Genomic DNA, 11654 nt, shown 5'->3' with positions numbered 1-11654 from the left:
AATAAATGTTTTATATATATATATATATATATATATATATATATATATATATATATATATATCTGTATATATCTATACCTATATATAATCATGTATATATATATATATATATATATATATATAAAAATATATATATTTATATAGGTATAGATATATATTGTACCAAAATACCATCAGGTATATGTAGAAATATGTATTTATGAATAAATAGAAGATATTCTGCTATCTAAAGGACATTGGAATGTGAAATATTCATATTTCATGTTGGGTTAGCGCACTTTTTTCCACTTTTCACGCTCTATTGACTTCTATTGGGGAATACACTAACCCAGTTGTGATAGTCTAACTCTGGTTTTTGCATGCATCAGGTTAGTGCGCAAGCGAAAACTCTTTACTTTAAACTTGTAATACAAGCTCTAACCAACGCTCACAAAAACGTACTCCTAGCGGAGTTACCACGACAGCGGGAGCCATAAATAGTGCTCCACTTGTAAATCTAGCCCATAGTCGGAGGCAAAAAGCTCTATCTATTAGGGAGTTTGATGTGGGCAAATGTCTGGCATAAGGGGCTGCAGACAGAATAAAAAAAATAAAAAAATTAAAAGCACAGTAAAGACTACAGTCTCTGGAATGTTACCCAAATTTCCAGAATGTGCTGTCTATATTGTGCTAATATGTACAGTATATACTGTGTGTGTGTGTGAGTGATTGTGTTTGTATATGAACACGTAACTTTTTTCTTTATTTTGTATCTCTTCAAATGTGTGCATATTGTTCATCGTACACATTTTAATTTCATCTTGTGATATCATGTCCAACCATGGTGTTTTAAAGGTACATAAAACCTAAAATTTTTCATTTATGTCACAGACAGAGAAGTTTACTTAAATTACCTAATTGACTTTATTCTATTATTATCCTTTGTTAAATAAACAGCAATGCACATGGGTGAGCCAACAACATGAGGTATAAATGTAAAGCCACCAATAAGCAGCTCCTGAGTCTATCTAAATATGATTTTCAACAAAGGATATAAAAAGAACAAAACAAATTAGATTATAGAAGTAAATTGCATGCTCTCTCTGATTCATGAATGACAAAAATAGGGGGATCATGTCCATTTATGAAAAATGAGTGTGTAAACACTGTATATTTCTAATGTCTTCATATATTCAAGTTTAATTTTGAGGAGGACAATTTCACCTCAGTATTCATATGTTAATTTCTAAGCTGTTGAACTGCCTCTTATCTCAGTGCACTTTGACCGTTTTTGACAGTTAGACACTCCAGTGGAGTTATTTATGAGTCAACACTGATTGACTAAAATGCATGTCTTTCAAAAGAACTGAGATAAGGGGGCAGTCTGCAGAGGCTTAGATACAAGGTAAACACAGAGGTAAAAAGTGCATTAATATAACAGTGTTAGTTATGCAAAACTGAGGAATGGGTAATAAAGGGATGGTCTATCTTTTTAAACAATAAATATTCTAGAGTAGGCTGTCCCTTTAATCCTGTCACTTGTATTGTCATAGCTGAAGCACAAGCAATCTGGTACATTAAAACATAAAATGATGTCATGGGATAAGGACCTGAAGATTGTGTCTGAAGAATTTCCAGCCTAACCCAAGTAAAGTAGCAGAGGTTATAAAACTACTGCTTCATAGCCATATCACCACCATGGGATGGTGGACTTAAAATATCCTTGACTGATTTGTTTGGGAAGATTGACAAGCCCTGTTTAAACATGAATTGGTTTGCATGAGAACAAGGGGCTGTGCTCCATAAGGGCATTCTTGAAGCAGACAAACAGCAAATGCCACCTTGCTTGCTCCTAGTGAAGATGGACAGGTTCTCTGGCTGGGAACCATATCTGCCCGTTTTTTAATAAATTGAGGACTGATATATTTTTGCTGAAATAAAAAAGATTTGCAATATTAAACTTCTATATACTTATGCTAGCTTCTGTCTAAATAATCAGTGTTGCAGAAATAACATACAGTTCATTTGCTGATAAACACGTGTTTACAAAGCCAATGCTTTAAAAACTGTATAAATAAATATACGTTCATAATAAATTCATTTATTTGTTAAAAAGTCGTACATACTGTTAGTGGTATGGTAACATAATGATTTAATACAAAAATGTAAAGAAAAGGTGGAGTTTAATTCTAACAATAAAAAACTAGTAGAATTTATAGAAATACACAGCATTATATATATCATATACACATTTGCTTCCAAGGATCTATTAATACTGTGTATAACTAATGTGTAATTGTAAATGTTTCAAATTAAATAAACCAAGAAAAAAATAAATGCCACATCTATTAACGGACCAGTGATTTAGAGTCAGTAAACACTTTGCAATCACAATATTTTCCTACTGTCTTGCAATAAATTAACATACTAGCCGAGTGTAAAAAAAGTTAAATGCATTATCACCGCGTTTTCTGCAATTGTTTTTCTACAACCAAATTCTATCCACCATTTGCCTTAATTGGAAGAGCCCATCAAGATTTGGCACTAGAGTAGACAAGGATTTCTGCTGTCATTTTCTTAGCAAAATGTTCCATTATTTTGCATTTTAATCTCAGCTGAGGCTTATTAGGGACAGAAATATGTCAGCATGTGAAGCCTGCTATGTGCAATTCCAATCCGCTAGAACTGGAAAACAATTAATTGTCATGAAGGGGATACAACATTAATAATAATAGTTTTATTTTGCAATGCATAATAAACATTTTATATTACAATCTCAAAACGTTTAATGTCACTTTAAGGGTTAAAGTGTTGAAAATGAAGCTATGCATTGTAAAATTATATATATTTTTATGTAAACCAACACTGGTGCTTATTATGTGTACCATTATTTTTTTATTTACTTTCAAACAGTGAAAGTGGTTGTTATAAATAGCACTCCACCGTGAGTTAGAAATGGCAGCAGCTCCCTTTAAACATGCAATGTTTTTTTTATCATGCTCATGAACAAGCAGCAATTAAACATATTACAGTATCTCAGAGTATTATTCATTCGCTGATAGGGAGAACATCAACCAATCTGTTGAGTGAGTGGGAAAAGTATTCTGGGATCTGACAAGAAAAATAGGCTTATTAAAGGGACGTAAAATCTAAAAACTTTCTTTCATGATTCAGATAGAGCATACAATATTAGACAACTTTCTAATTTACTTCTATTATCTAATTTGTTTTGTTTTCTTGGTATCCTTTGATGAAAAGCATGCCTAGGTAGGATCAGGAACAGCAATGCACTCATGGGAGCAAGCTGCTGATTGGTAATTGCACATTTATGCCTCTGGTCAGTGGCTCACCAGATGTGTTAAGCTAGCCCCAGTAGTGCACAGCTACTCCTTCAACAAAGAATACAAAGAGAATGAATCAAATTTTGCAATAGAAGTAAATGGGAAAGTTGCTTAAAATTGTATGTTCTATCCGAATCAAGAAAGGTTTCCATGCCCCTTTAAACGCATGTAAATCTGTTTTTCCTACAAAATATATTTTATATTATATATTGGAAATCAGGGATGGATTTTTTTTTTAAGTCCCCCTAATCCTTTGGCTGAATTTCTGCCTTGTTCCCATTAAGGCTGTGGCCACCGCCACCCCCCAACCCCGACTGTCTGGCCTGCAGGGAAGTGGCCTTGTAAGATACGCTGTGCACACAGGTTGATCCGTGGCGGTGGTCTCCCTCTGCTCACACTAACACTGGTCCCCAGCTGGGGATGTGGCCCTGCAGTGGCCCACCGACCCTGAAACTCTGGCAAGGCAAGGACCCCTCTTACCTGTGGATCTCCGCATTGTGGGGTCAGGATTGCTGCCACTGTTTGAAATTCCTTCTTTTAGATGGAAGAAGGATTTTAAGAACAATTTCCCATACAAATAAATAGCTGTAAGACTCATCACTCAGAATGCATTTTACAGCTATACTTAAATCCACACATCTAAAAGGGTATTTATATATTCACTGTAAACTAGGCTAGAAGGCGTCATAAAACCCCAACTTAAAAAAAAAATCTAGTGATTTTATATAATTATTTGGGCTGTTGTGCAGCTACAAGAGAAAACAATACTGTATTTTAGTCATGCACAGTATTCATTGTACTTGTGATGGGACAGTGCCAATAACATGTTAATAACGGGCTCTCATAGGATTAACCAGCTACAGGAACTAAGCTACTACTCCCACGGACAACTTTCCTGCATGCAGGCCGCAGTCCTAGGAGTTTAGACCCTATGGCAGTATGTTCTGCTTACAGAGACACAGGGCTTTACATTCTATTCCATTTAAAAAAAAAAAAAAACATGGCCCAGGGCAGAACTATGTTTGTTTATAAAGTGTTGAAAACCGTTTAAACCCTAATAGTTTTTTCTTTTTTGTGTGTTTACCTGTTTATCTGATACAACTTGTACCAGAATAATAACAAAAACAAAATAAAACTATTGACTAATAATTCTATGTTTCTGTAAACGTTCAGGTGACATTGGTTTTGCAGTGAGTTTACATCTAAGAATCACTGAATGTTTTCCTTTGTTTCAAGTTCTGTAGGGCATTAAAACATGTAGTACCATTTTGTATAGGTTTGGCCTGTTAGTAAACCTGTTTCCCCCCCCCCCCCACACTCTTTTGCTCTTCAACCATACAGCTGTGGAAGTTGTTTCTGACAGCCAATAAACATTAATGTTACAGTGGGAATAGTGAAGATTTATATTTTCCTCCAAGATAGCTGTACACTATTTATGCTTAATCCTACAAATGATTAACATATATTTATTTCCTCCAATACCCATTTAAGTACATAAGCCAATGCTTTTTGTTTCTGGATCTGTGATATGTCAAATGACAGGCAATAAGGGATTTGTATGATTTCACACAAGATGGTAATATTGGAAAGTTTTTCTTTTTCTTGAGGGGCTGCTGGAGAATAAAATAAAGATCATTTTAATGTCATCTCACTTTGGTTCAAGGCACTTCAAGGACTTGTGTGATATCAAACAGATGGATAGCATCATATATTGTATACAAATTAGCATTTTTAGAAGACATTAAAAAAATTACAAACGCCCCCACAGTATTATTAGAATAATATATAATATATTACAAAATGTTCAACTATATGAGTACACATCAAACACACATATAATGGTGCAGCATATTGTGGTAACTTTTTTCAACATTCTGCAGCACCTGTCTTTTGTAGCCTACTGCTACTGAGGTTTCAGGAAATAATAGTAAACATTCTGATTTCATTCATAAGTGTCTTTTTTTTTTTACATAAAAAAGTGACCATAAATCTTATTTAATCAATTAATGATTTCAAGTCAGGGACATTGGTGATCTTAAGGTCCAGCAGCATCTGTCCAAAAGCCTTTCCCTGCACACAAAAAAAAGGGAACAAAACACATGTATGATGTAAATATTGCGTAACCTAAATAATTGATAGATAACTGTTTCTTTTATCAGCAAAATATCACATTACAATAAATTTGTTTAAATTCAGAATAAAAGTCAAAAGGTATTTATGTTGTTATTATTAAAGAATCATGAACAGTGTGTTTTAAGTAATACAGCAAATCAACCCATAAAACTAGCATGCAGAAAGCATCTGTTGATTATCTGAAAGAACAGTCCACATGCCCTAATTATATCCCACACTCTGCTTTCCTCATTTTCGTTTCACACAGGAAACCAGTAAAGGGCTAAATTACAAGTGGAACGCTAACTGTTGCACGTGAGTGATAAGGGGTATATAGCAGGTCTTTGTGCGCATCGGAAGTAGCGCACGTATTACAGGTTGAAACTAAACGATCAGTGCTCCCTTAACATATTAAGGCAGATGCCTTCTGCTCCTTGGTTGTAACACAGCTTAAACAAGGGGACTGAAACATGCCCCTCTGTTCAGGACTTATGCACTACTTTAACACAGTACGCTTAGCAAAGTACTTTAACTGTATGACGTAGTACCTACATTCATTTGGCGCAATGGGTTAATAATGGCAACCTGCTCAATTGCATCATTCAGATAAATGTAATGCTCTCCTCCGCTGGATAAAACTCCTGCCCACTATATTCAGTGTAGGAGCATGCTACATTTCTCTGAACTGTACAATAGAGGAGGTTGTCATTAGTGACGTGATTTTTTTTTTTTTCATTCCGCATCAAGCAGGAGGGGTTTTCATTTGTAAACGGAGAGCTCTTTTTATGAATCAAAATTTTGAAAGGATTATTTTAAGAAGATGAGAGACTTATTGCCCCATATTTATCAAGCTCCGAACGGAGCTTGAAGGGCCGTGTTTCTGGCGGGTCTTCAGACTCGCCAGAAACACAAGTTATGAAGCAGCGGTCTAAAGACCGCTGCTCCATAACCCTGTCCGCCTGCTCTGAGCAGGCGGACAGGAATCGGCAGAAATCAACCCGATCAAGTACGATCGGGTTGATTGACAGCTCCCTGCTGGCGGCCGATTGGCCGCGAGTCAGCAGGGGGCGGCATTGCATCAGCAGCATTTAGCGAGGTCTTGCGGACCTGATCCGCACTGTCGGATCAGGTCCGCAAGACCTTTGATAAATAGGGGCCATTGTGTTAATTAATTAATTGAGCACTATCACCTAGATTACAAGTTGTGCGTTTGTGTTTTAATGCGAAAAAATTGTAATTTCAGTGTTAAAACAGCACTGCAGCCATTACAAGTCTTGTCGGTATTGCTGTACCGCAAGCCTTTTAGCCTGTAACGAAACATCAGTCCCGTACATGTAAAAATGACATTTTTTCATGGGACTTCCATAGCGCAGCCATTACAAGTTTTGGCGGTGAGGCTAAAAAGCTTGCGTTACAGCCTATAACGACAAGATCCGTTTTGCAATCTGAGAGCAGTAGTTATGAGTTTTACGCAACAAATCTGTTACATAAAACTCATAACTAAAGTGTTACAAAGTGCACTAAACACCCATAAACTACCTATTAACCCCTAAACCGAGGCCCTCCCACATCACAAACACTATATTAAAGTTATTAACCCCTAATCTGCCGCTCCCGACATCGTCACCACTAATACAATTTATTAACCCGTATTTCGATGCGCCCTGACATCGTCACCACTATAGTAAAGTTATTAACCCCTAAACCGCAGCCCTCCCGCATCGCAAACACTATTTAAATATTATTAACCCCTAATCTGCCGTCCGCCCACATTGCCCCACTATACTAAAGTTATTAAGCCCTACACAGCCATCACTATAATAAACCTATTAACCCCTAAACCGCAAGCCCCCACAACGAAATATACTAAATTACACTATTAACCCCTAAACCGAAAGTCCCAACATCGCAAGAAACTAATTTAAACTAGTAACCCCTAAACCTAAGCCCCCTAAATTTATATTAAAAACATAATTTATGTAAAAACTTACCTGATAAATTCATTTCTTTCATATTGGCAAGAGTCCAGCTAGTGATGTATGGGATATATAATCCTACCAGGACTGGCAAAGTTTCCCAAACCTCAAAATGCCTATAAATACACCCCTCACCACACCCATAATTAAGTTTAACGAATAGCCAAGCAATGGGGTGATAAAGAAAGGAGTAGAAAGCATCAACAAAGAAATTTGGAAATAATTGTGCTTTATAAAAAAAATCATAACCACCATAAAAAGGGTGGGCCTCATGGACTCTTGCCAATATGAAAGAAATTAATTTATCAGGTAAGTTCTTACATAAATTATGTTTTCTTTCATGTAATTGGCAAGCCATAAAAACAGCCATTTTCCGCTGAAAAAATTAATCCACAACCCAAAAAATAAGTTTATTCTAATAAATGAAAGAAAAAACTTAAATCAAAAGCAGAAGAATCAAACTGAAACAGCTGCCTGAAGAACTTTTCTACCAAAAACTGCTTCTGAAGAAGCAAATACATCAAAATGGTAGAATTTAGTAAATGTATGCAAAGAGGACCAAGTTGCCGCTTTGCAAATCTGATCAACTGAAGCTTCATTCTTAAAGGCCCACGAAGTGGAGACTGATCTAGCAGAATGAGCTGTAATTCTCTGAGGCGGGGCCTGACCCGACTCCAAATAAGCTTGATGAATCAAAAGTTTCAACCAAGAAGCCAAGGAAATAGCAGAAGCCTTCTGACCTTTCCTAGGACCAGAAAATAAAACAAATAGACTGGAAATCTTCCTGAAATCTTTAGTAGCTTCCACATAATATTTCAAAGCTCTTACCACATCCAAAGAATGTAAGGATCTTTCCAAAGAATTCTTAGGATTAGGACACAAGGAAGGGACAACAATTTCTCTACTAATGTTGTTAGAATTCACAACCTTAGGTAAAAATTGAAAAGAAGTCTGCAAAACTGCCTTATCCTGATGAAAAATCAGAAAAGGAGACTCACAAGAAAGAGCAGATAGCTCAGAAACTCTTCTAGCAGAAGAGATAGCCAAAAGTAACAACACTTTCCAAGAAAGTAGTTTAATGTCCAAAGAATGCATAGGCTCAAATGGAGGAGCCTGTAAAGCCTTCAGAACCAAATTAAGACTGCAAGGAGGAGAAATTGATTTAATGACAGGCTTAATACGAACTAAAGCCTGTACAAAACAGTGAATATCAGGAAGTATAGCAATCTTTCTGTGAAATAAAACAGAAAGAGCAGAGATTTGTCCCTTCAAGGAACTTGCAGACAAACCCTTATCCAAACCATCCTAAAGAAACTATAAAATTCTAGGAATTCTAAAAGAATGCCAAGAGAATTTATGAGAAGAACACCATGAAATGTAAGTCTTCCAAACTCTATAATAAATCTTTCTAGAGACAGATTTACGAGCTTGTAACATAGTATTAATCACTGAGTCAGAGAAACCTCTATGACATAATACTAAGCGTTCAATTTTCATACCTTCAAATTTAATGATTTGAGATCCTGATGGAAAAACGGACCTTGAGACAGTAGATCTGGCCTTAACGGAAGTGGCCAAGGCTGGCAACTGCACATCCAAACCAGATCCGCAAACCAAAACCTGTGAGGCCATGCTGGAGCCACCAGCAACACAAATGATTGTTCCATGATGATTTTGGAGATCACTCTTGGAAGGAAAACTAGAGGCGGGAAAATGTAAGCAGGATGATAACACCAAGGAAGTGTCAGCGCATCCACTGCTTCCGCCTGAACATCTCTGGACCTGGACAGGTATCTGGGAAGTTTCTTGTTTAGATGAGAAGCCATCAGATCTATTTCTGGAAGACCCCACATCTGAACAATCTGAGAAAACACATCTGGATGGAGAGACCACTCCCCTGGATGTAAAGTCTGACGGCTGAGATAATCCGCCTCCCAATTGTCTACACCTGGGATATGCACCGCAGAGATTAGACAGGAGCTGGATTCCGCCCAAGTAAGTATCCAAGATACTTCTTTCATAGCTTGGGGACTGTGAGTCCCACCCTGATGATTGACATATGCCATTGTTGTGATATTGTCTGTCTGAAAACAAATGAACGGTTCTCTCTTTAACAGAGGCCAAAACTGAAGAGCTCTGAGAATTGCACGGAGTTCTAAAATATTTATTGGTAATCTCAATTTGCAGACAAACCCTTAGCACAAACTTACTTCACCACCTCCATAGGAGGCAAAGTTTGTAAAAACTGAATTATGGGTGTGGTGAGGGGTGTATTTATAGGCATTTTGAGGTTTGGGAAACTTTGCCCCTCCTGGTAGGATTGTATATCCCATACGTCACTAGCTCATGGACTCTTGCCAATTACATGAAAGAAATTACAATTTCCCTATCTTAAATTAAATCTTACCTGTCAAATTAAAAAAACTAAGTTTAAACTAACAATTAAACTAATATAAATATTAAACTAAAATTAAACTAACTACCAATTAAAGAAAACTAAAATACCAATTAAAAAAATCCTAAATCTAATTACAAAAAATAAAAAATACTAAATTACGAAAAATAACAAACTAAATTATCAAAAATAAAAAAGAATTACACCTAATCTAATAGCCTTATAAAAATAAAAAGCCCACCCAAAATAAAAAGAACCTAGCCTACAATAAACTACAAATAGCCCTTAAAAGTGCCTTTTTGTAGGGCATTGCCCTAAATTAAATAGCTCTTTTACCTGTAAAAAAAAATACAAAGACCCCCCAACAGTAAAACCAACCACCCAACCAACCCCCCAAAATAACAAAACCTAACTAACAACAACCTAAGCTACCCATTGCCCTGAAAAGGACATTTGTAGGGGCATTGCCTTTAAAAGGGCATTTAGCTCTTTTGCATTGCCCTGAAAAGGGCATTTAGTTCTTTTACGAATAGCCCAAACCCTTAACTAAAAAAAAAAAAAAAAAACACCCAAAAAAAACATAAAAAATCCTAACACTAACCACTGAAGATCCACTCACAGTTGCTGAAGTCCCACTTGAAGGATCTTCATCCTGGCGGCTCCATCTTCATCCAGACGGCTCCATCTTCATCCAGGCTGCAGGCGGCCCCATCTTCATCCAGACGGCATCTTCTATGTTCATCCCGGTGGCGTCTTCTATCTTCATTCAGGCGACACGGAGCAGGTCCATCCTGAAGACATCCGGCGTGGAGCATCCTCTTCATACGGTCGCCGCCGTATACTGAATCTTCAATGCAAGTTACGCGATTCAAAATGGCATCCCTTGCATTACTATTGGCTGATTTGATTTTGCAAATTCAAATCAGCCAATAGGATGAGAGCTACTGAAATTCTATTGGCTGTTCAAATCAGCCAATAGGATGAGAGCTACTGAAATTATATTGGCTGATTTGAACAGCCAATAGTATAAATTGTATAAATTGATATTATATGTTAAATTAAAACACTGCTTTTAAATATATTAAGTAGTTATCATCAATATCAAATCAATTTTACTTTGGCTGCATATTTTTTCTTTCAGGTGAAATTCAAAGAAACTAATTGTATTTTAGTACGTTGGCATCTTAACTTAGTCAAACATTAGTGTTTCTAATTAAAGGGATATGAAACCCCACATTTTTCTTTTGTGATTCAGACAGAGCATACCATTAAATTTGCTTCATTCCCATGATATTCTGTATTGAAGAGATACCTAGGTAGGCATCTGGAGCACTACATGGCAGGACATAGTGCTCTTGCAAATGGATAACATTCTTGCAAAACTGCTGCCATATAGTGCTCCAGAAATTGTCCGGCTCCTAAACATACATCCCTGCTTTTCAACAAAAGGTACCAAGAGAACGAAGATAAATTATTAATAGAAGTAAATTAGAAAGTTGTTTAAAATTGCATGCTCTATTTGAATCATTAAAGACAAATGTTGGGTTTTTATATCCCTTAAAGTGGAATAACATAGAAAATGAATCCAAATATAATTGCTTAAAAATATTTTGCACAGCAAATTTTATTCATCTGGAATGGGACCCTAATGCTGTTATTCAAACGTCTGCCTTGAATTTCTTCCTTGCAGTTAAAACATTACAGCCTGGATTACAAGCGGAGTGGAACGATTGTACAATGAATAATTCCCAATCTGAAATTAAAAGTGGATGGTTAAATATCTTAACCAAAGAATATACTTTTAATGGATAGCGCAGGAAGCATTAATAGCACACTCACTTTGCTTGTATT

General features: G+C 36.3%; 1 protein-coding gene across 1 annotated transcript in view; it reads right to left on the bottom strand.

Annotated features, from left to right (window-relative positions):
- Positions 1–2060: 2060 nt before the first annotated feature.
- LOC128650086 (uncharacterized) overlaps positions 2061–11654 on the bottom strand; it is a 373885-nt gene continuing 364291 nt past the window's right edge. Inside the window, exon 21 of the mRNA XM_053703762.1 lies at positions 2061–5390. Coding sequence (XP_053559737.1) covers positions 5316–5390 — 75 coding nt within the window. The 3' untranslated portion in view covers positions 2061–5315. The remainder of the gene's footprint in view (positions 5391–11654) is intronic.

Source organism: Bombina bombina, chromosome 2, assembly GCF_027579735.1.
Source record: "Bombina bombina isolate aBomBom1 chromosome 2, aBomBom1.pri, whole genome shotgun sequence".
In the NCBI taxonomy this organism is placed as follows: domain Eukaryota; kingdom Metazoa; phylum Chordata; class Amphibia; order Anura; family Bombinatoridae; genus Bombina; species Bombina bombina.
Note: the sequence above shows the minus strand (reverse complement) of the source record. Positions and strands in the feature narration are given on the sequence as shown.